This window comes from Emydura macquarii, unplaced genomic scaffold, assembly GCF_026122565.2.
Source record: "Emydura macquarii macquarii isolate MOO-44397 ecotype Brisbane River unplaced genomic scaffold, CSIRO-AGI_Emac_v2 contig_587, whole genome shotgun sequence".
In the NCBI taxonomy this organism is placed as follows: Eukaryota; Metazoa; Chordata; order Testudines; family Chelidae; genus Emydura; species Emydura macquarii.
The window spans coordinates 3,213,958-3,239,687 of record NW_027130724.1 but is presented as its reverse complement, the minus strand read 5'-3'; the positions used below and the strand labels follow the sequence as shown (position 1 = coordinate 3,239,687).

General features: G+C 42.9%; 1 protein-coding gene across 2 annotated transcripts in view; it reads right to left on the bottom strand.

The window, feature by feature from the left end:
* The window catches only part of EPS8L2 (EPS8 signaling adaptor L2), a 102,577-nt gene that overhangs the window by 2,634 nt on the left and 74,213 nt on the right, over positions 1-25,730 (bottom strand). For both annotated transcript variants that reach the window (XM_067540529.1, XM_067540530.1), the window contains exons 9-20: positions 23,832-23,911; positions 23,104-23,230; positions 22,609-22,697; positions 17,392-17,466; positions 16,259-16,407; positions 15,855-15,981; positions 14,366-14,481; positions 10,119-10,230; positions 7,024-7,143; positions 4,364-4,496; positions 1,238-1,421; positions 146-275 (exon numbers count right to left, since the gene is read on the bottom strand). In XM_067540529.1, the coding sequence (XP_067396630.1) occupies positions 146-275; positions 1,238-1,421; positions 4,364-4,496; positions 7,024-7,143; positions 10,119-10,230; positions 14,366-14,481; positions 15,855-15,981; positions 16,259-16,407; positions 17,392-17,466; positions 22,609-22,697; positions 23,104-23,230; positions 23,832-23,911 (1,442 nt within the window). The remainder of the gene's footprint in view (positions 1-145; positions 276-1,237; positions 1,422-4,363; positions 4,497-7,023; positions 7,144-10,118; positions 10,231-14,365; positions 14,482-15,854; positions 15,982-16,258; positions 16,408-17,391; positions 17,467-22,608; positions 22,698-23,103; positions 23,231-23,831; positions 23,912-25,730) is intronic.

Sequence of the window (25,730 nt, the reverse complement as noted above, 5' to 3'; positions counted from 1 at the left end):
GCTTTTATGCTAAAATGAGTTCTCAACACGCCTCTTAGCTTGGTTAATATAATTGTGTTTCTTAAAATACCTGTTTAATAGAGCTTGCTAGTATTTTGGGCCACTGGATTACACACTAATATGATTTTGTGGGAAAACTTCTTACCTCCAGGAAAGATTTTTGCACTGTGATTTTACTGTAAACCCTGGCTCCTTCGTAACACACTTTCTTCAATTCCTCCTTGTTCAGAGAGAAAAGCTGGGCCCCAGTAAGTATGCCAAGATGGTCCACAGTGCTAGAAAAACACAAGTAGTGAAATCCATGTGATACAAATGGTTCAGAAGAAGGAGAAAAATGGGAAGGAGAAGTCAATGAAGATTTGCCGTACTAGGGTATTGTCCACTCAATGAGCAGTCAACTCTTGAGATTAGGTCCATACCTCCATATATATTTAATAATATTATGAAAGGTTAGCAGCCCTATTTAGTTATTATATAGTTAATTATAATCTCTAGGTAAGAGGTGTTTAGAAATTACAGCGCAGACATGGGATCCAGGAATTCATGAGTTCTAATCCCAGTTCACATGCTGACTCCCTCTGCAGTCTTGAGCAAATCAGTTAGGACCAGGCTTTTAAAGGTACTTAGGTGCCTAAAGTTATAGATAGGATCTAGTGAGATTTTCAAGAAGTGCCTAAGCACCTAACTCCTATTGATATGAAACAGATACCTTTAAAAATCTGGCCCATGGCCTTTCGGTGTCCCAATGTTCCCATCTGCAAAATACCTACTTTTGTAAAGTGCTTTGGGATTCTCAGCAATAAGATGTTTTCCTGTGAACTAACCTTGACATCAGGGGTTGATCTTATTGGGAGATGCTAACTGGGTCCTGCTAACCATAGGTGGCTTGTTCATTCCACCTTGAATATAAGGAAGGTGTGAGTGTTCCCCTGAAGAGGTGTTGTAGGGATTGAACAGTCCTCAGGGAGGAACTTTCAGTGTAGATATGCCTGGGGAGAAGATGCTGCCTGTAATTTGCGTTACATTGTGTTACACCCCGGGAAGAAGGGAGTAAGTCTGGATTCTGTACTGGCTGTGCACGCTCTATTAGGAGCACGGCAGAACTGTCACTTGCTCCCAGGCTTTATAAATTAAAAAAATATAAGCACCCTGTAATCCAATAAACATGTCAAAAGCCTCCCCTCGCCCCCTTTTCAATGAAGGCTTAGCATCTCACATAGCAGCTGTGCAGATTTACCTTTTGCTGAATGAATTTGCTTCCAGCCACGCTTTGACCTCTTCAGCGCTTGACTCAAATGTCAGGGGCACGAGAACTTGCTGAGTCTTCTCCACCTTAAAGTTTCTCTGAGGAAGCTGAACTTTACTATTTGTGATCTTCTTCAGCAGCTCATCATTCACCTCATCCATATGATGGATAAGTTCTGGAAAATGGAGCATGCTTTCAGGTGACAAATTAGAGACCAGGGGTGAAATTCTGTCCTAAGTTACAACCAGTGGGAAATCAATGGGGTTGTCTGAGATATAAATAAAGGCAGAATTTGGCTCTGCAGCTCTATTAACTCTGTAAAAATACATGCTCAAGATAGGAAATTGGGAAAGCTTAATCACGTGGTTAACTTTAAAGAATGTGCTTAAGTGCTTTGCTAGATGGGTGTGCCATGACATTTTGACCATGAAACTTCCTTCAGAAACAATCTGTAAAGGAAAAATTTGATGTGCCATCACTTTAGAAGCATGTTAGACACGCTGAACAAACTATAGGGTTCTCTCACAGGTCCCAAAGCTAGCACCCATCTTTTCAGATTCCTTTTTCAGCTTTTAAAGTCTGATAACCTCCTTTCAAGCTTTTGAATGCTGTATTTCCATAATACCTCTTCAGATGGAGGGAATGCAAAATAACAACCAGACACAAGTCCTTGAAGCAAAGTTTTAGGCTGGTTTTAGTTTTCAAAAAGCTAACTGAGGATTAGTCAGGGAGTGACTTGCTTCTAAGATGAGTGAGTGATTGTGTGCAGGTATTGTGTGCATGATACCATGAGTCCTGCAATGCAAGATCCTAGCTTAAGTTCTAAAGCATCTACAACAGGACTAATTGGAGAATCTTGGAATAGTTGTTTGTGATCCTGAGAGAAAGGAGACAGACAGCAGAGCTGGCATTGTGTTATGTAGCTATTAGCCACCATTATCAGGACTGGACAGTAATGACACATGGACAGAGGGTAAAACCCTCATCCTGTATCTTACCTATCTCTAACAATACCTGAGGGATCTGTCTCTTTTACAGCGTGGCAATAGTTGAATTATTGTGTATTTAGTTCTCATTGAAATGAACTGTTGTGGTGGGATTTCTGGTTCACAAGATGATTATCATTATTAAAGCTGTATAAATTTCCAGTTGGGGAGAAACTGTTCTTTCATTGTGCAAAATGGCAAACTTTATGGGGAATTATTACATTTAATTTAATAAACATGTATTCTAATGGGCAATATTTATCAAACTATGATTTGTAAGGTGTGAGAAAAGTTAACCCATACTGTAAACCACCTCACTTTTAATTGGTTGGAGCTTTACTTTACTAATAGAAAAGCTAGCTGGGAAACTATAACTGAAAAATGCTTGGTGAAAAATTCTGATTTTTGACAAAAAATGAGGGGAAATTTTAGTGTAATCTGTTCATTCTTTTTAAATAGCTCTAGTTAATATGACAGCCTTCTCCAGTAGCTTAGTGAAGAGGGGACAGATTCCCCTTTCTCTTACATTTTTGAGCATTTTAAAATGCTTTCTCCCCAGCAGCCTATGGTTCGGTTCCCTGTAGGCTGCAGAAACAAGGAAAATTGCAGTGTAGGCTAGATCAGCAGCCGGAAGAAAAGGAAAAGAATTGAGAAGGGGGATCTGGCCATTCCTGTCCTTCAAGCAGACAGCACTGGCTTCTTTGAGAGAGCTGGCTCCCTTTTTCGCAAGCCAATGTGTTGTCATTTCCCTTCTCTCCATTGCATCCCTCAGTCCTCTGCTCTGCACTCCAACTGTCTCCAAGCTGATGCCTCACTCCTCTGGACCCCATGCACTCTGAGCCCTTCCTGTGTGAGATAATTTGCTCATTCACATCTGCATCTCTCAGGGTTTTTTTGTTTTGTTTTGTTTTGTTTTTTCTTTGACTGCAAGTGAAAAAATGTCAGTAAGTGTGAATTTCATGTGTTTCACAGACTTTTTTATAGCACATGGTCAGCATCACTAGCCATCTGAGCCACCGCCCTGTGTCACGGTGACCACACTGCTATTTTTAGCGCACTAGCTTGAACAGAACTAGCACATCTGTCATCCTGCACTGGAAAGCAAGCTCCCAGCTGCTATATGGACACACCTCTAGGGAGATATTGCTAGGGTTCTTCTGAAACAATGGTAGGTAACATCCTGCCCAGGGGCCTGGGTGATTCCTTTTGGAGCCAGATGTCCAGCATGCTTCTAAAGTTATAACATTGTAAATATGTGACAATTAAAGAATGAGTGGCTGGTTATTTTGCAATAATCACACACAGAATGCATTGGGGTGTGCTGAGCACTGTACTACAGTTTTTGTACAGCTGAGAATAGGTTAAAGAAAAAGGTTGTGGGTGGCAAATATGGTTGCTCCATAATATAAGAGGTGCCTGAATGGGCATTAATTAGGCACGTAAACACAGGGGGAATGAGATGGTGCAGCACATACCTTGAAGCCCAGGGGGAGGAGAGGCTAAGGTGGTTTTAAGTCATCTTTGTGCTCTCCTGATTCTGGGCTCCGGTGGGCCTACAATGTAGTTCGGACAGCCCTGGGGGCATGTGTAAGTTACAGCAGCCTGGACCACAGCACAGCCTGGAATCGACACAGTGCTGTGTCCCACCTCCTCAGGTCTCTTGTGGCCCCAACCACGGCATGCCCCCTAGACCAGGGTTTGTGAAGGGAGTGTTGGAAAGCAGCTTCACGGCTGTTCTCCATAGTGACTACACTGGAGGACTCCTCCCCTGGCCAGAACCACAGCTCTTACAGCCCCTGTATGCAACACTGCCCCTTTTTATGTGGCATAAAGAGGCCAGAGTGGGGGAGAAGATCTTCCTCAATTTTCTGTGCCTATGTCATTTCAGGTATTTAAATATGAATTTAGACACGTATACACAGTGACTAAAGAAAACTAGTAAGCAGATGAACAGTTTTCTAAAAGTAAATGATGAACGCCACTAAAACCAAATGCGAACAAGGAAGGCACATTCGCAGTTAAATCTAAGTTCCAGAACTGCAGTGCCAAGTTTTTTGGACTGTGTACTGTGATACAATATCGCATGTCTGAGTTGTAGTGAACAGGAAGTGCTGTAATACTATGCACCTACGTTCTTTGGCAGTGTGAGGAGAGTTCCCGGCTAACATTTCACTTCCCCATTTATCACCAGCATAGCTAGCAGGAAGCCTGTTTGTAGGGCTGGCAGGGCCAATTCCCCTCGGACTCAAGTCTCCTTTGTACTTCTGGTTAGATGAAATGATAAAAAATAAAGGCATTTCATTAAGTAAAACATTTTAAAGCACGTTAAATATTTGTTGTCGTCTCCCCGCTCCCCACCACAATAGTAGATTAGAGCATAGTGGGCCAGGTCCTCAGCTGTTTTGTAAACTGGTCTAGCTCTGTTGAAGTTAACATGTAATTATGTGAAACCGTACTTGACCAGCTTCCATTTAATTCTATGTTTTACACCATCCAATGAAACTGAATCAAGGATCTCTGTAAGCAGCGGCATGATTCACATGCTATTATCACTTTGTGTTGCCAAGTCATGCCAAGCTAAATACGATTATGTACTGTTGGTCCTGCAAAGCCCAAAGTTCATTGCTTAATAATTTGCCACAGAGCTTTTTAAAAGATATTAATTTACAGAGCTGCCGACTCCCACGATTGTATCACGAACCTTGCAATAAGGAATGGTTTTTTTTAAAGCCCCCACTCTAGCTGTCAAGTGATTTTGTGAGAATCTCACTTTTTAAAATGAAAGCTTAGTCTCCTTCCCTTGTGACTGTATTGCAGGGGTTCCTAAACTGTGGTATGTGTACCACCAGTGGTACGCATCTAAGCTGCCCGTCCAGTTGCCAAGTAGCTTAAGTGGCGCATTGGCAGCAGAACTTCAGACTAAGCTGCTGCCGATGCTCCGCCTAAGCTATCTTGGCAACTGGCCATCGGGCAGCTTAGTTCCTTGGCCGGCCACTTCCTGAACTTCCAGCCCCATGATCAGAATTGGTGGTGGTACTACAGGTGGTGGCGTTTAATGTTGGTGATATGCAACATGGTGGAGCTTGGGAACCGCTGCTGCATTGAAAAGCCTGAAAATGTTACATGAGTGCCTCCTAAGGCTCAGAATCCAGACGGCAAAGAAAATGGATCCAAAATGTATATCTTGACTATCTCCTGGTTTTAAATCAACCTCATTCCACTCCAATCTATCTCATTTTGCACTCATAATTCATCATTTACACTAGGTTGGCAAGAGCCTTTCATCAGTACATGAAGTTCTCAATGGTTTGGCCATCTAATCACAGAAAAAACAGTCATTATGCTTAAAACCCTAAAGCATGTGAAATTCTACTGCTACCCACTTGTAAGAGATGGGATTAGATGGGCTGGGCAGGTGGCAATTTGTGATTACTGACTGGCTAAGTATTGCATGCCTCCTATTATCTATGTTATCCCATTTCTGCCATCCCTGACCTACCTGTTCGGTCTTTTAAGCTCTTTGGGACAGGAACTGTCATTTTACTATATATTTATACAGTGCCTAGCTCAATGGAGCCCTGACATGATTGCTTTCTAGGTGTTATCACAATATAAAAGTTTAATAATTAGTAATAATGGAAAAGAGAACAGATGACTATGAGGCTATCTTGACAGGAGGCGATGTAAACTTGTGGTTAGACCACAGGACTAGGAAGTTGGAGAGCTAGATGCTACCACCAGCTCTGTCACTGACTTGCTGGGTGACCTCTTCCTTTCAGTGGGACTACTCAGAGTAGGAAAGTTAAGAACCTGCATAAGTATTTGCAGTATCAGGGCCTTAAAACCTGATTCTCAGAAGTGCTGAGCACTCACAACTCCAGGTCAAATCAATGGGAGCTGCAGGAGCTTAGACCCTGTGAAATCAGACCCTTAATCACTTTGCCCCAGATACTTAATGATAGTTAGGCACCTAATTCCCATTGATTTCAATGAGCGGATACTTAAATACCTTTGAGGATGTGGGGCTTTGGCCTGTTTCCTCATATCATTCCTGATGATAATGACCCATTCCCAGCAACATTACAAGTTCACTAACATCTCTACATTACTTTGAGATCTTGAATGGAAGGCTAGAGATGTGCAAAATGGCTGCAAGCTGGTGGGGGGGACTACCTGGCTCAGAAACAAAACTAAAAGCCTGATTCTCTTTTGCCCTGCACCTTGCACAGGCATGTTTCAAACAATGCAAAGGGGTTGTGAAATGCCATTGGGTCAGAGAAGTAGCATTTTACTTCCACATTTCACAAGAGTAAATGACAACATAGTGCAAAGCAATGATGATTCAGGCCTTTTGCTAAGCTAGTGGGGCTTCTCTGTTTTTCTTGCTGGTGTAGGGCACATGTGAAAACAAAGAAATTACAGGATTGTACATAAAGAGAAAAGTCCTATCTCAGGCTATAACCTAATCCTCTAGCAACTGGGTGTGGAGCTGTATTTCTTCCAAGTGCTAGAAGCTGTTTTCATAGAGGTTTTTGATTTCCTCTGAAAGCCTCATTTGGTTTTCACTGGGGAGCTCTACTTTATCACTCCACCTCTCTACACCAGCTGTGAGATACCTAATAGAGCGTTAACTCCCTAATGGTATTTAATTGTGAGGACAGCACAGCTCACAAAAACCTAAACAGTCAAGGAGAAGATGTTTTAAAATGCCAACGGGTCTCCCACCCTCTTTTTTATGCCTGCTAAAGGAGGCTAATTATGCACTGCAGCTGATCACCAATTAAACATCACCTGACTATAGAGCTGTTCATAATCTTCCAGTTCCACCTCATCCAGGATGTTATATGGGACATAACCAGCCTGCCCGCTCCGGTTTAACAGTTTCCACCATTGCTTATTATTTTCCAACACCTGTGAGGGTAAAAGTAATTCAGCCATTGAGACTACCAGGCATTCATGACATGTATGAGGTAACAAAAATCTCACATTTTCACATGGGCTTGTAGTGGAAAAAGCACACATAGTGATATGGTATCTTTGTAATACAGGCAAGGAAACTGCAACAGATTCATGTAATGTTAAATTCAAATACAGCATTAATAAACACTCCCTGAAAAGGATTGATGCTTATTGGACAGCAACTCTGAGGAAAAATATATCTACGGCCCTTAGAAACCCCCAGTTCCTGCTTAATTTGCATGTTGTTTTTTAAGGCTTTAGTTGATGAGTGATCATGGTGTCTAGAAATGCTTGTCCTGCTTTTGCATTAAAAAAAAAAAAACTCTTCAAAAGTGAATTCTGTCAGAGGTGGAAAAAATGCCTGCAGGATTTTCATATAACTTGACTACAGCCCATCCATTACATAAACAGGACAGGAAAGGATGGTGCATTATTATCAGAATATCTTCCTCTGCATATCATCACCTGTCTCTTCTTACAGGCTTGTTCTATTTTGAACTCTAATTAAAAAATGGTCTGTGTTCAGAGAAGAAAGCTGTCTTTAAGCCAAAGAATTCTGAACTGCATGCCTGTGCTTCAATGTTTATTTGCATTAAGAATTTAATATGATTATATTTGACAAGCCAGGTTTTAAAATGTCAGTTTTCCTACTCTACAAATTTGCTAACCCAGTGTGATGCAAATGTACAATTATTCCAGCTATTTAGCAGAAGTCTCTTCTCTTAATCCAATATAGCCTTAACATGTAGACTAAAGTCATGTCCTGTATTCTGGGACAGTGAACTGTATTGCAATGAGAGAGCCTGATTGTTGGTTTAAAAATTCTGTTACATTTTAGTGGAAAATAGTCCTTGAGTTCACTATTAGAATGAAATTTAAGGCAGAAAGACCCTTTATGCATGAAATAATGAATTTTAGTGAGGCTACTCACATGCTTAAAGATAAGCATATTAAGCAAATGTTTAAGTGCTTTGCTGGATTCAGGACAGAGTGTTGAAAAATTGATCCCTATGCCTGGAAATTGGGATCAGTATGTTGTCAAAATTGTATTATAATGATATGGTTTTCTTTTCTTTGCTGCTATTTTTTAAAACAGTGTGGTCTCAATTCTCAGCTAAGCCCATGGCCTAAAATGCTGGAAAAGTAGCAGCCTTCCTTTTCTTACTCAGATTTAAAGCTTACTATCCAAATTAAATAGAATCTTAGAAGATTAGGGTTGGAAGGGATCTCGGGAGGTCATCTGGTCCAACCCCCTGCTCAAAGCAGGACCAAACCCAACTAAATCATTCCAGCCAGGGCTTTGTTAAACTGTGCCTTAAAAACTCTAAGGATGGAGATTCCACACACCTCCCCCTTAGGTAATCCATTCCAGTGCATTCTCACCACCCTCCTACTGAAAAAGTTGTTCTTAATATACAATCTAGATCTCCCCCACTGCAACTTGAGGCCACTGCTCCTTGTTCTGTCATCTGCCAACACTGAGAACAGCTTAGCTCTATCCTCTTTAGAACCCCCTTCAGGTAGTTGAAGGCTGCTATCAAATCTCCCCTCACTCTTCTCTTCTGCAGACTAAATAAGTCCAGTTCCTTCAGCCACTCCTCATAAGTCATGTGCCCAGCCCCCTAATCATTGTCTTTGCCCTCCACCGGACTCTCCAACTTGTCCACAGCCTCAGAACTGGACACAATACTCCAGATGTGGCCTCACCAGTGCTGAATAGAGAGGAATAATCACTTCCCTAAATCTGCTGGCAATGCTCCTACTAATGCAGCCCAATATGCCGTTAGCCTTCTTTGCAACAAGGACACACTGTTGACTCATATCCAGCTTCTTGTCCACTGTAAACCTCAAGTCCTTTTCTGCAGAACTGCTGCCTAGCCCATCGGTCCCCAGCCTGTAGCTGTGCATGGGATTCTTCCATCCTAAGAGCAGGATTCTGCACTTGTCCTTGTTGAACCTCATCAGATTTCTTTGGGCCCAATCCTCCAATTTGTCTAGGTCGCTATGTATCCTATCCCTACCCTCCAGCATATCTACCAGTCTCCCCAGTTTAGTGTCATCCGTGAACTTGCTGAGGGTGCAATCCACCCCATCCTCCAGATCATTAATGAAGACGTTGAACAAAACAGGCCCCAGGACCGACCCCTGGGGCACTCCACTTGATACTGGCTGCCAATTAGTTATCGAGTGATTGATCACTACCCCTTGATCCCAATGATCTAGCCATCTTTCTATCCCCCTTATAATCCATTCATCTGACCCATACTTCTTTAACTTGCTGGCAAGAATACTGTGGAAGACTGTATCAAAAGTTTTGCTAAAGTCAAGGTATATCACATCCACTGCTTTCTCCACATCCACAAAGCCAGTCATCTCATCATAGAAGGCAATCAGGTTGGTCAGGCATGACTTGCCCTAGGTGAATCCATGCTGACTGTTCCTGATCAGCTGCTTCTCTTTCAGTTGCTTCAGAATGGATTCCATGAGGACCTGCTCCATGATTTTTCCAGGGACTGAGGTGAGGCTGGCTGGTCTGTTGTTCCCTGGATCCTCCTCCTTTCCTTGAAGATGGGCACTATATTTGCCTTTTTCCAATCGTCTGGGACTTCCCCTGATCGCCCACAAGTTTTTAAAGATAATGGCCAATGGATCTACAATCACAGCAGCCAACTCCTTCAGCACCCTTGGATGCACTGCATCTGGCCCCATGGACTTGTGCATGTCTAGCTTTTCTAAAAAGCCCTAAGCCTGCTCTTTCACCACTGAGGGCTGCTCACCTCCTTCCTATACTGAATGGCAAATTTCATGTTACCATTCAAAACTTCCAGAGGAAAACTATTTGGGATTTTTCAGTCTTTTGGTGCATCTTCTTTCCCTCTCCAGAAAGCAGGGACTAAAAAGATTTGCTCCTGAATTTATGAATTTACCTCCAGGACTTCATCCTTCAGCACTGAGAGTTCATTGGCATTTCGAGCAGTGAAATCGTAGCGGATTTTGGCATATTTCTTCGGCAGGGCCATCCCCTGTGCTTCGAAATTCCTTCAAGAGACAAAATGAGGTTATAATCAGGGCTCCTTTGATAGCCGTGTCGATAAAGCCAGTGCTAGAGGAACTCGTATTTGTAACAGTTATGTTAGCATGCAGCTAAAGAGGCTGTAGACTGTTAATGGGGCAATGGCCCTGGACAATTCACATTTACTTATGACCAGGAAGTGCATAGATTTTGATCACGTTACAGTAAAACGTCCTGCATAAATGCAAAGTGCAAACTCTTCAACAAATGACCAGTGCCCAGCTGTGAGATTGATGTAAGCAGATTCACACAAAAAGACAGTTTTGTTCTTGGTTTAGCAGCTTCTATGCTGAAGTGAGGACTAAGAAAATGTTGTGAGACACAAAAAGCCCTCAAATGTCCTGTACTGAAACAAGGTTATAGTAGCCAGCCAGGGCATTTCAGCTGTTCATGCCAAAAATCTGAATAGATTTTACGGGCCTGACTCTCCAGTGCCTTGGCACCTTGGGTAGCCATTTACACATGTGCAAAATGGGTGTAAAACACTACCACTCTGCACAGATGTAAATGCCTTCTCAAGAGAGAAGCAGGCTCCTTATCTTGGGAAAGAGGAAGCTACTGTGTGTAAATGATGGTGTAAACTAGAAACAGGGAGATGTTTTCTCTATGAACCTGTCTATCTGTGTGGCTATGTAATACAGATGGCTGGAAGCTTTATTCGTCTTCATAGTGAGTGTAAAATGAGGCAGGCCACATTCTCCTCTAGTGGAACTATGCTGATTTACACCGAAGGAGGTGTAGCTCCTTCAATGAATACCAGCTGAGAATCTGGCCCAACCTTGCTCGTGTCATTCAGATGTTACTCTAGCTTTGCATCCCTGGAATATACACACATGTTCTTGATCTGTTTGTCTAGATATTTATACCAAGCCCATTGTGTGGTTTTGGAGTACCTAGCAATAGTTCTTCCCCAAAATGTGTGTTTCCCCCACAATCCTAACTTTTGATTGGCATATAACCAGCATGTTCTTATGGAAACTCATCTTCAGTGTCATGGCTTTTTGTTTTATTATTCTAGTAAATCCTAACCTCCTCCCCCCATCCCCCGCCCCTCAAACGGACAATGGAAGGTCTATGCCAAGTATAAAACATGATGGCTCTTAAATATATATTAATATATGCTCCACATTATGTGAGCAGTGGCCCACAGAGAGCCAGCTGTGAGGTCTACCATAAGATGTTGCCTCTAGTCTTCCTGGCTTGGGAGAACTTGTGTTCCAGGCAATAAATTGTCATAATAATTACAGCCTTATACAGTAAGTCAATAGCAAATCTGTGATGTTGGCTGGGGAATCAATTCACTGGTAGCCTGAATATAATAGACTGGAAAGGGAGTGGTAACCTTTCCCAGAAGTTGCCCTGAGGGCAGAGAGAGGGAGGAATGTTTGAGTTGTACTTTTGTGGCATGCCAGCAGCAAAGTGAGTCACCAGGAGAAGGGTTGGGAGGGATTTGAAGAGCTAAACTGTGTAGGAACTTGCAGCAGGTTCTTTGTCCACCATTAAGACCAGAACTACACCAGAACTGTTGCTGGTATAGCAATGCCAGCTAAGGGGGTGGGGTGTGTGTGTGTGTGCGCGTGCCAGAGTTGTATAATAGCAAAAGCCCTACTGCTTTTGCTTCTATAGCTTATTTTGCTCAGGGCATTGGTATAAGACCCTCTTCCCCCCCCCCCCAAACAAGCTGTGTCTATATTAGGAGGGTTATACCCGCAAACCTCTTCTAGCGTAGACCTGGCCCTGATTCAGGAAAGCATGTGCTTAACTGGAATCAGGGCCTGTATAACTACAGCTGTATCATGGATGCTGCTAAATATAATCCTATCTGAAAGGCAAATAAGCTGGTAAAACTAGAGTGAAGCCTACTTGTGGGAATTTACTGACAAAGGAACTAACTGTCTGTAAGAATAAATTCTTCATGCCCCAAAGCTTTTTAGAGAGATCTTTTTATAACTGGGACTGCTGCAAATTGCTGCTTTATCAGTAAAGCACTGTAAAATAAAAATAATTATTCATGTACTTAACTGATTTGTAATTCCTGCCCCTGCTCCCTAAAACAACTTCCCTCCCCCATCAAAGAACTCCCCATTCTGCAGTGACGTACCGAGGGGGGCCATGCTCCCAGGTGCTGGCATGGGGGGGCGCCAGCCGGGCCTTCGGAGGAGGAGCCACTCCCCGCTGACATCCCTGGCGGCCATGCCGACACAGCCCCTCCACCCCCGCACTGGGCGCAAGGAGGGAGCCGCAGGGTTCCCGGCCACACAAGGGCCAGGCAGCCAAAGGTGGGCTTCGGGGCAGAGCCTGTCAAGCCCCCACCCGCTGCCACCAGGCGGCCCTCTCATACTTATATTTGTGGCCTACCCCATCGGCGGCAGCGCCGCACGTGGGGGGGATATCTGTGGGCCTGTTTCCTGCTCTCCCCCACTCCTGCTCCCTGCTGCACCCACCGCCCTCACAATAGGAGGTGTGTGGAGTGGGGAAGAGCGGGAAACAGGGCTGCAGATCCACCCTGCGGGACGCTGTCGCCACTGCCACCAACAGGGAGGGAGGGGGGTGCAAATATAAATATTAGCCCCTGGGTGCCGGAGACCCACGGTCCGCCACTGCCATTCTGCCTACAAAAGGCAAGATGTAGGGGTCACGTACTTTTCTTGAGTATGGGCTTGTCTTCACGTACAGTACTACAGCGGTGCAGCTGCACCGCTGTAGTGCTTCAGTAAAGAGGCTCCTATGCTGACGGGAAAGCTTCTCCCATTGGCATAGTTAATCCACCTCCCTGAGAGGACGGTAGCTATGTGGATGGGAGAAGCACTCCTATCAACATCACGCTGTCTATTTGGCAGGTTAGGTTGGTATAACTACGTCGCTCAGTGATGTGGATTTTTCACATCCAAGTGACGTGTTTATACCGATGTAGATCTGAAGTGTAGACCTGGCCTCAGTCTACACTACAATTTTATAATGTGTTAAGTGATGTCCAATTAACCGGAACTAGTTGATGGCATCTGAACTTTCCCAAACTTCTGCGTGTGGGTTTGGGAGGGGGTGAAGGGGAGATTGGAAAGAGGGATATCTCATCTGGCTTTCCAGTTTGACTTATTAGAAAGAGTTCTGAATCCTGAAGTTTAGTTCAGATTCAGATCTGAGCTTTTCTGGAGTTTGGATCTGGGGATTTCAGGTCTGGAATTCTGGTGTTGGCCCATCCTCAACTCATGACAAATGGTTTTAAAATCACAACTTACACTATGTGTAAAACAGATGCTAGAATAAGATATCATGGTAATAATAATAAATGCCTAGCTGTTATATAGAGCTGGTTGATTTGTTTAAAAAAAAAAAAACTACTTCAATTAGAATATTTTGGGGAAAATTTCAATTTGTTGATGGGGGAATCTGAAACAATTTTGGTTTGGTTTGTCAAAAAGCAAAATAAAATTTTCCATTTCAAACAAAACACTTTTTATGTGGAATTTTTCATTAAAAATGAAAAAATGTTGTTAAAATCACACTTTTTTCCCCCCGCAAAATACTGAATTGTTCAACAACAAAAACATCAGTAGAAAAATCTTGACCAGCTCTAGATCTAGCATGTATTCTGTCCTTATAAGTGTTTTCCCCTAAACACATAATACTAGGGGGAATGAATGTAAAGGAACAAACTAACTTCTCTAGCTATACAACTGTTCCATTTGAACAAAGATTGCAACAGAGTATCCCAAACACAGGCTAATATGGGGGGAAACAGAACCTCCACCAACTCCCTAATGTCAGCATGATGGTCTGAAATAAAAGCATATTGACTGACTGACAAAATCACCTGATAATTCTACCTCTACAAAGATGAAATACACTTTGGTGTAACCCATTTTCATGCATACCTGCTGATTATAATGTTTTGCAGGCAGGAAGTACATGCATGAATAATTACTTGGCTGGTCTTTGACATCTCTGGATGTAGACAACTAGCATGAATTAATGATAGCAAAGAGATATCATAAGGGGGGCAACTATTTTAGTATTTATTTTTGTATTGTGATAATGCCTAGAGGCCACCAATCAAGGACCAAAGCTCCATTGTGCTAAGCACAGGCACTGGTAGATTACCTATTTACATGTTGAGTAACACTTTGTTTAAAGGCATCCGCTGCTTGTGTTTGATCAGGCGCCTGGCCACGTTTTAGAGATGAGTTACGATAGGGATATCCATTGGCTGATGACAGCTGGAAAGGTAAAAGAGAGGCACAGTGTTACCAAGAGAGAATAAATCTGCATCAGATACAGGAAGGTGATAGTCATAAACTTATCATCATGTGGTCTTTAAATCAAGACTGGATGTCTTTCAAAAAAAGATGTTTTAGATGAAGCACAAGTTATTTTGCTTGTTTGTGGCTCGCTTACGTTGTAGGGAAGAATAATTCCCTCCACTGGGTGAAATGCTAAGGCCTGTGTTATATAGGTCAGGCTAGTTGATTATAGGATCTCCTCTGGCCTTTAAAATCCATAAATCTGTTTGAGTTTCTATAATTTATTCAGATTAGTAAGAATAAATTCAGCTCTTGATCGACCTGTTTACTGTATTTCAGACTTCATCTCAAACTCCATAGCACAGTTAGGTGAAGCCACATTTCATCTATTTGGGAAGCATCTGATGGCACCACCATCCCTGAAGTGACGCCTGGGCTACTGCTGAAGAGGCCAGGATATTAATGTAGATGGTAAGTGGATTTCTGGATTAAAATATTGCTGCTGATGATCACAGCTCAAGGGTCTGATTGCCAAACTAAAGGTAAAGAATAAATCAAACATTCTCTAGCCAGAGTCTGTTACTTTCAGGAAGAACCAAGAATAGCTTGTTAAGAAGGTTACAGCAATAGGGCAAGCCAGCAGGCTGCACAAAGACAGGCCTCTGCTCTGTGGGGTGTATATGCTATGGGTAAGGCTACACTGCAAAAAACACCCACAGCAGCAAGTCTCAGAGCCCAGGTCTACAGACTCAGGCTTGCACTACAGCCCTACAAATAGCAGCAGACGTTCTTGCTTGGGTTCTGAAACTCTGCATGGGAGTTGGGTCTCAGAGCCCAATTGGGAACATCTGCACTGCTGTTTTTAGCACCAGAGCATAGTGAGTCTGTAGTCCTGGGCTTTGAGATTTGCTTCTGTAGGTTTTGGGGGGTTTTGCTGTGCAGACATAAATCCCTGTGAGATTTAGTACTGGCAACAGAGAGCTAGGAACCTGGGTTCTAACCCAGCCAACCCACCGACTCTTTGTGCCTGATTCTCTGCTCCACCAGTTTACGCTGGTGTAACTCCACTGAATTCAATGGCATTTCACTGCAATAATGGAATGGAGAATAAAGCCCACGGCCTCCTCTCAAGAAAGTCACTGCATCTCATGTCTGGCTTGACCCAGCTGAAAAACAGCAAGGATCTTGCTGTGAACCTGGCATTTTGTCCCTGAGGTCAGCTTTGAAATACAGGACCAGATTTGTAGCTGGTGTAAACTGGGATAGCTCTACAGGCTTCTGCAGAGGATCTGGCCTGCAGGCTGCATAAATTGGTAGAAAAGAAAGATGACTTGAGGCATGAGACCTACCTCTTCCTGTAAATGTCCAATGTCTATTTCCCATGGGGCTCCACGGAAAATTTCCAGGGGCGGCTCCCATCCGCTGCGGAACTTTGGGACGTAGGTTCCGATAACAGGCTCTCTAGGCCATTCCGCTCTTGGAACATGAGATGGAAAAATTATACACAGAGTATGATCCTTGAATGATATATTTCTAGGACTCTGCACCTGGTGACATCACTTATATCAGCGCAGAGGGTGTAAATAGTCGCACAGGTGCAGGTCAATAGTGAATCAGGCCCCTATTGATTGGACTAAATCCTGCCCTCACACTCAACCCCATTAGATGGGCTACATAAGTGAAACCCTTCTCTGAATTTTTCATAAAACTTGGAAATCTGCTGATTGGCTCTTTCCCCCAGCTTAACTCTCACCTGGATCTGGTCCATGTCTCTCCCAGGGACTCCCAGAGTGTCATCTCTTTTGGTGTCAGGTGTCCTTTCAGGAAATTTATGGCGTCTTTAGAAAGAAGCGGGCTGAGGACATTCCTTGCAAGTTCAGGGCCTCCACAGCTATGGATGACCTAGGTTACACACACAATGCCAGTTAGAAACTTTCACTTCATGAACAAATCCCAAAATCTTGAACTGAAAATCAATTTCTCTGGGCTTCTCGTTGAAACTGGGAATCTCACATGGTATTTCAGTGCAAATATTGGGTGATATTTGCTTGAAATTGGGGCCCAGGGACACTGCAAATTGGAACCATATTTTGTTCTCTCTACTGTAGGCCTGAAATCTGAAGAGGCTCACAACTCTAGTGAATATTTTGATGAGCCATGTTCAAGTTTGTAATTAAAACAGAATCCAGATGAGTGTTGTGTTGTCTCAATGTTTGGCTGTGAATTCTTCATGTAGTTCTGCATAGTAGTCTGAATCCCCATATGCTCCCTGCAAGTGCACAGGGTAAAAATAGAGGCAGGCAGTGGGTGTCTTTGAGAAATGTTGTTTAAGTGCTGTCCTAATCTAGCAAATGAGGTGCGTGGCTATGTACTCCCCCTTTTGCTTTCTGCAGTGGCTGCTATCTTGGTCATGATCAGGGACTGAACCATGGACTTCCAATGCTAAGAGTGCAAGCCTGTACGGTTTGAACTAAAGGACTAAATCTTTTGAGCAGGAGCAGTACTAGACTGTACTAGACACACAACATGTGTACTAGACACACATCATGTGTTTGAGCAGGAGCTGTACTAGACTATGGGTCAGGCACAGAGGGGGACACACAATACGCAGTGAACAGTGGATTACATTGGCACCTGCTAGTAGCCTAAGGTAACTTAGGGACCTACAAGCCCACTATTAGTACTGCGACAATGGCGGTCACTAGAGCAGGATCGGGTTCTATGTTCCCTGTGCTGCTCATAACTTCTTACTGTACACCTAACAATGGCGCATCTGTCTGCTGCTGGATTGTGTCCAGTATCTCTTTATCTGTGTGTTAATTTCTACTGATGCTGCTTATTATACAGGCACATGAGTAAGAAAAAGAGTCATATTTAAAGGGTTACCAGTTCCAGTGGTCCAAACAGGAAATGCACTAGTTCTGAAGCACTTGGGTTCTGGATGTGCTTTTGCAGTTTGGCCTGAAAAGAGAGAAGAATCCCAGTTTAATCCAAAACTGGCTTTTGGCTCCTATCTTCGGTGATACAGAGAGATGAGTATTTTATGGTACTTTCCCTTAGTTAGTTTAGGAGCTGGAGAATTAAATAATAAACTGTTAGCAGTAATTTTCAGTCATGAGATCTAGCCAACATGACATAATGCTTCTGGGTGACTCCTTCCTTTCTTCCTTGTCCATTTGAGACACCATAGAAAGGCCTGATTTTTCAGAGAGCACCGAGCATCCGTCCTCTGAAAATCAGAACCTTTCAAGGAGTTTTGAGTTGAGCACCCAAAAGCATTGGTCGTTTTTGAAAACTTTGGCCCTAAATCCCTGGGTAGAGAGAGAGTCCCAGAACTTCACAGGTATTTAGGTATCTGACTCCCACTGTGAGCTAGGTGCCCTGCAAATGTATTCAGCAAATCACTAACATGGAAAGTTCTTCCCTGGGTCCTGGTTTATATCTAAAACTTAGGTCAGCCTACCTATGTTGTTCAAGACTGTGTGTGACATTGTTAAGGTGACCTAAACCCCACTACAGTGATGGAAAAACCCCATCCATTGATATGGGAAGCATCTATGCTACAGTGGCACAGCTGCACTGCTGTAGTGTAGATGGCCAAAGGCCTCTTCTGCACTTGGGGGTTTGCACCAATGCAGTTAGAGCAGTTGTTGGCCACTGACTGCAGAATCTCAAGCATAGACAAAGCCTAAGTGCTCTGCCTTTTGAAATGGGTTGTGTTGCAAAGGAAGAGCAAATGCCTGGGATTACATTATGATAATCAGGTGTATTTTTATAACAATGAATGGGAGATCTAGTGACACCACCTCAGTCTATGCCTCCTTTATTTTCTCTCTCTCACATATTGTTGGTATTGCTGTAATGGAAAATTAGATCTCTCTATGGAAAGGCAAAGCACTGTAGTTCTGCATGTGCTCAAATCCTTATTTTTGTGCCTTAATTATTTCTGCCGCATGCATTCTGTTGTGAGAGACAAGTGAGGCCATCTGAACACAGTTCTAGTAGCCAGGAACAGCCGCATTTAGTCCCAGCTCTAGCCCTGAATCCCACTCTGTGGCCTTGGGTAAATCAATTCACCTCTCTGCTACTCAGTGTTTCCATATGCAAAATGAAGATTCCCATTCCCAAGTGTGATGTGAGGACAGATTCATGTTGGGGAAGCGCTATGTGGGTTCTAAGTAACATCAAGCTGACTGTGTTTGTGTTAAATATTAATGTGGAGAGAAAAGTGTAAAAAATAATTGATGGATATAAGCCTGCTAAGTGAAGTAATAGCTCCTTAGGCACGTGCAGTTACATAAGCCCAGATTCTGCAAATGCTGTGTTTCTATTAGGACTAGTTTAATTTAGTTTCATATTTTCATTGCTACATCCCTCTTTATGTTCCCTCAGGGCAGCAGTTTGTGTCTATGACATAAAGGCTTATCTAAACCCACAAGTCGTATGGATCTAACCACGCCAGTATAGTTAGTGGTATAAACTGCTATCATGGATGAAGTTATACCAGTATTAAGGTGCTTTTATATCGGTATAGCTATTCTATGGGAAGAAGAATAAGCTGTACCGGTTTAAGGCACCTGTGACAAATATGGCAATTTCCTTAAATATATTTAGGAGATCTTATTGCATTAAGTTTAAGGAGCTTTGGAGTCCATTGTATTGTAAATGCAAAATTTATATGTGGATGTGGGGTTTTATGCAACTTCTCTAGGGGCGGACATGGCCAGTGTAAATTCTGGGAAGGGCTCTGCGCTTCAAAGGGCTATTTTAAACTGTGTGTCAGACAAGAAGGAACTTTTGGGACAAACAAAGTTAAGTGGGTTTCCTAGGATGTTTCCGGGGGAGGGGGCCAGACTCAACCTTTTGAAGCTACTCCCTGAGGAGAGAACCGTTAACTATTCATGGGCTCTGAAGATCAAAGATCCAAGCTGTGTACAGGAAAGGCAAACCTAGGCAGATATGTGCTTGTTCTGAGCTAAAAGCTGTCATGAACTTGTAACCCCAGAAAAACTCCTGTGTGGGGTTTGAAGGACTGAACATCTAGTAGAGCCCTTGCTGGAACTGGGGGTGGTCTCTGGTAAGCTTATTAGCTTGTGTTTAGGTTTTTTATTGTTTACAATATGTTTTCTCTGTAATGCTTTTACTTGAAATGGGCGTGCTTAGAAGGAACTGTGTCGTAACTTATAACTGTGGGCAATTACGCTGTTTATAGGCTCTGAGGAAAAAGCAAAGCACAGATGCAGGCAGTCTAACTTGCTGGGGAATTCACAGTAGAAGCAGGGAATTGTGTAGACTGCAAAAACTCCGGTCAGGAGGAAGAGAGACGCAGGTCTCCTCCCAAGAGAGCAAGAGAGGTGATGGCTGAAGAGCTGGGAGTCTGGAGAGGGTGCTCTGACTGGACCATTAATAGGCGATACAGATGCAGTTGCCGTGATTTTGTGAGACTACCTTTATGCTATGAGTTGTACTGACATAACTAGTCTAGTTTTAAAAAAAATCACACTCTTAACAACATATTTATCCGATGCCAAATGTGTGTGTAAATCAGGCCTTTATGTATCTGTAGTGGGGCAAGAGCTCTTTAAAGGGACATTTATGTCAGCGTTGTGCCGCCTTTATATATGTCTTTCAAACTTTCCTGTGGCCTGGTGTGAATATATTAATAATACCCCACTCCCAATTGCAACATGCACTAACTGAGTTTTATCCAGGACAAAATTCTAAACAAGTCACCATATTAACTTTCCAAAGAGGCTGGTTGAAAATCTTTCACTGAAATAGTTTTTCAACAGAAAAAGCTTTTCCATTAAATGGAAGTTTTTGCCAAAAAATCCCATATTTATCAAACCAAAAAGTTTTTTTTTTTAATTAAAATCTGAAATATTGATAACGTGAACCTTTTGTTGTTTTGATAAAAACAATTTTTTTTAAAGGGAAAAATCTTCTTGCAGCCAGCTCTAGTCTTAATGCTGATGGTTCTCTATATTAATTATTTGTCTTGCAGTAACACTTAGGCTCCAGCTCTACTATGCTAGGCACCGTAGAAATGTCTAACAAAGAGCTGTAAACAAAGAGTTTACATTCTAACTAGAACATCTCAAAGCTTCTGGTGTCACTTTTCCTGCAAGGAAGCAAATTTGAAGAGCCAGAGTGATTCTTTCTATCAGAGTCAGAAAAATTAGCAATGAAAAAGACCTGCTAAGTCATCCCTATAGAATTAGTGCAGGGCTGTTCCCTACAATATCCTCCAGTCCAGACTACTTTTTAAAATGACTCAAGCCATGGTACTTCTACCACTTCCATTAGTTGATCATTCCCCAGTCTCATAGAACTTGTAGTTGGGAATTTTCCCCTGGTATTAAGCCTACATTTTGCTTCACTTAATTACATCCCATTTTTCCTAACCCCTCACCCTCTGGAGCAAACTAAATAATTCAGGGCAGTTTTAAGGACACTTCTTTTGCTGCTCTGAATGCATAAAGTGAGCTTTGTGGTGGGGTTCATAATCTGGCCTTTGGTGTTTGTTATCCTAGCAGCCTTTACCCCAGGTCTCTTCCCTGTGAGTGATGGTCCCTGCGGGGAGGAGTGCTGGGGTTTGCTGGTGCTGCCAGCTCTGATTCCAGGGTGGGGGAATTTGCATTAGAATTTAGTTGCAGTAGAAAAGTCTGAAATTGGTTGCTAGTTGCTCTAGACTTCTTTACAGCCTGTGGTTTCTCTGCAAATAACTTCCTTAAAACTAATCTTGCTAGGCCTGGTTCATGGGGCAAGCTTGGTCAGAGTGCTATGAATTGACAGAATTCATTCAAACAGAGTCATTAATTACGCTGCTACCTTTCTAATATGTTTAATTAAACAATCAACAGCATTTGGTACATCTTCACGCTTGGTAGTACCTGGCTCTACTGTTTTTAACAGGGCAACTCATCCAGAGGAGAAACAGAAAGTAAGATCTAGACAGAGCATTTGGGGAAAAAAAACAGACGCATGGGTGTGCTCAGTTACCTACAAACTTCATATGGGCCGGTGTTTTTGGAGATCATACAAAGTAACGCTATATTAAAAAGTGTCTGATGTAAATAATTTTAAAGCACAATGGTTCTTTCTTTGCCATTTACAACCTTTATTCTTTCCTGCCCCCATCAAAACAAAAGTAGAAAGACTGCATAACTGGTCAGTTGCTGTTTTTTTTAAAGGAAGCAAGCAGAAGTGTATGTGCAAAAATATTGACTTGTGCACAAATGAGTATCTAGATATCTAACGACCCATTTGTGAATACAGCTGTGACGACTGTGCTTGCACAAATGTAGGCATGCAAATTTGTACGTATTGTTGAGGGCTGGGTTAAACCTCATTTAAACTGTTGACCTCTATCCCTCATTTAAGATAACTGTGAGAGACAGCTAAGCCATCCTGCCTAAGACAAAGGGGATACGTGAGTCTGCCCAGTAACTTTGACTATGTGGGCAGTGGTGTTCACAAGCTACTGCCCTTGGGTAAGGATGTGTGGGGATGGAGAAGCTATAGAGAGACACAGCAGCCTAGCATGCAGCTTGGTAGCACAATCCTGGGAAAAGCCGAGAGAGAGAGAGATCTTGGGGGGTGCCAGCTGAAAGAACTATGGTGCTGTGAGCAAGGACATTGTCTCCTGTTGTTTGGTTTCTCTTGTTTTCAGGGAACCAGACTTTGTACATTCTTTGTAAATAAATACAATTGCCTCAAAGGTACCAGACTCCATCCTTCAATTCTCCTCCCTCCCAGAATAACCCCCAGGGCCCTGAACTTTGACTAGCTGCTTGGGTCAAACGTGGTAATAATATTTTTGTGCCACCTTTTTAGCTTTAAAATCCCACCTTAAGAAACATTATATACAAGTCATAATGAGCGTTTTGTCAACAAGTGACTGTGACATGGGAGTCTAGAATATCTCCCAGGCCTGCAGTAAAATAAGTAGGAGGAAATAAAGCAGGTGCTTCGGTATTATTTTCTATTGGTTTTGAAAGATCATCGTTGTTTTCCAATTTACACACACAGTGACGGTGTTCTACAGGCACACAGAACTGTTAATGAAGCCCAGAAGTGGAGTGAAATACATTTGCGTCTTACCAGGAGGTTGAAAGCCAGCTTGGTTTTCTGGAAGCAGTCTATGAACTCGGCCTCTGTTGGAGGTCTTGCTCTAAGAGTCAGAACCCCCTCTGAGAAGAAGTTGGGAAGAAAGGTTATTTGAACAGAGCATGCTTGTAAATTTCCAAACTAATTAAAATAATTGGCTTTAATTACAAGGGGATATTTGGCTCTCTGGATGTCAGAAGCCCTTGAAGTGCTGCACAGCACAGAGAAGGGAGTATACATAATAAAGACAAGGCAGACATCTTTTTACCATGCTGCAATCTTTGCTGTGCTCTAGGAATGGGTTCCCAGAGGGCAGAGCTCAATAAGCTGGAGTCATAGAATGATGCTGTATGTATTGTTATGTCCCTGAACCTGAACTTGAAGGCTTCAGGAAGACACCAATTTGCACCTACTTAGATCACCTCCCAAGTCACTAACTCAGCCCTCTTGCTTACCCACTTGCTTATTGTCCTGGCTGATGTAACATACCTGCTGGCGCTTTCTTCTTGCTCTTCTTCCCTTTCTTCCTTTGATTCAGCTGTTTGAATGCTTCTGCCGCTTTCTGAAGCCTGGCCACAAACACCTCAATGTCATCCAGACTGCAATTCAGGATTTGCTGTGAATGGAGCCAAGAGACAAAAATGCTGAACCCAGGGCAAAAGAGCAGCTACTGCATCAGACTTAGTTGCCCCAGTGCTGAAGCATAACCTCCATCAGGGCCTTTGTCCTAGGGTCTAGTGATCACTTCCTGATAGCACCTGGAGGGGCTGTTTTATCAAGGCAGGAAATAAAATGGAACGGCTCTTTTTCTAACAGTGTGGCTTCCAGGCACAAAATTCTGTTTAGGCTCTTCTACTGCACCCATCAGTGTGGTATCTGACCACCTGCTCATGGGACTGCATGGCAACTGGAAAAAATAAACTGCATGAATAGTATCTCTGGGCCTAACCATGGCATTTTTTTTCCATATCAAGTTAGTAGCTCACTCTTTGAAAAGTCCCACTGAAATTAGTAGAACTACTCAAGGAATTAGGCTAGTAAGAATGGCACAATCTGACCTATGCATTGTCTTCCCTCTTGTCCATCTCCTCTTGGTGGGATCTAGGTGCCAATTTTAAATGATTTAAATTGCATATGTTTTGTCCATGAAGAACAAACTTCCCCCTTTCTCCCCACAGCTCTTGTCTTATTAAGGATGCTCAACTCCTGCTACCAACCGTTTCTTTTTCAATCTTCTGTGCGAAGATCGCTTGGGACTCTTCATGGTCCTGGGAGCTGGAGCTGTGTTGCTCAAATTCTGCCAAGCAAGCACACAGCAAGGGGTTAACAATCAGAAGGATGAAAGCAGGGGTGTACTCCAAACAAATAATAAAGGTGTCATACCCAACTGGGTGATAAAACTTAATTGGTTTTGTATGTTAATTTATGCTGGGTTATGACAATGTGTCTATGGGAATGTGGAGAACATTCAGCTAGGAGGAGATCAGCATTGCTAATTAAGCTCTTCAGAGTTGTAGCACCCATCTGCAACGTCTGTGTATCGATTTTATTGTCAGCTGGCAAATGCAAACAGAGAATGAATCACAAGAAAGGACAGCCAGTCAGTTGTTAGCTAGTGAAAACAACATGCAGGGCCAGATCCTCAGCTGTGGCTCCACTGACTTCAGTGGTGCTATGCTGACTTCTACATGTTGGAGATCTGATCTGCAGTCTCTTGGCACTTCTAAGCAATACAACGTGGGCTGCCAGATGCAGTCTTAGGTCAAGGTTGACTGAACTACACATGCACACCATCCATCAGCAGAAATTTCATTTGTGACATGGGCAAAAGATAAAAAATACAAGGGATGATAAGAAAAGAGAATAGAAGATACAAATGAATGCAATAGCTAGTCTGTCAGCCCCTGTGTACCAGGGTTTCTGCATGACTGCTATTTTATACATGCTTCTACAAAAATCAGAGGAGCTCTGTAAAACTTGTGCAAGAAGTAATTCTGTTTAATTTGCATAAACTCACCCTGGAATAGATTTAAAAATAAAGGTACAGGTAGCCTATAGGCTTTCAAATGACATATCAGTCAATGACATTTCAGTATTTCAGAATAAGCAGTTTCTGGGTCAGCTTTCTAATAGCAGAATAATGACTAAGTTCTGGAAACAAGAGTTCAAAGTCCCAGAAAGCTCCTTCAGCAAGTGCAGTAGGAGTTCAGACAAATGCACCAGAATATATAACAAGGGAGTGTTGGGAGATGGTTTTGGCAGAGAACCACACAAACTGCCTGCATATCATCCCTAACCGAGGGGATTAGTTTGGACTAGTTTGGACAGGTGTTCTAGAGAAAGCGCTGGAACTATGTCTTAATGGGGAATTGACTTAGCGAGGCATCTTCATGCAAAGTATTGCACTGTCCCACTGATCCACTCTGGACTCCATTTGATCTGGACATGGTCCCTGAATTTAAGCAGTACCAGGCCCTGCTGATGTTGTAGTGGACAGATTTAGAGATTTCCATAAAGCATTTGGAGCATGCTGTGAAGAGCAGAGTTAAGGGTGCATTGGTCTTGGCCATTATATGATAAATGATGTGCACAGGAAGTATAGAAAATACAGGAGGCTTAACTCTAGAATGTCCAGTCCCATACAATGGGCCTCAGATCCAGAGTGGGGGCCCCAGGGTGCTACTGTAAAGCAAATAATAATAATGTTCAGTGGGAGACCTAGTAATGCATTGTCTACTGTCTGTACAGCACTGTCATTGAGTGGACAGATTGGCAGACCTGCTCAAGTGTGACTATCTTGCCCTCCAGTGGCTGTAGCCTGTGTTGTGTAAAACCCTAATAACAGCTGTCAAAGATCTTGCTTCAGCTGATCTTCAGCTGAAGGAGTCAGGGCTTGTATTTTTGGAGATGGTACACAGTTCTATCCCCATCTATGAACATGATGTACACATGACCGCTCTGTGTGATGTAGCTGGTGACTGTAATCCAGAGAGGCCATGGAATAGTCCCAATCTGATGGGACATGAAGGTGTAGGTCAGCAGGGAGAGTGCAGACATAGCTGTACTTGTGGCTGGGGAGGGGATACCAAGCTTCTAGTGTGGTCGGTGTTGGAAAA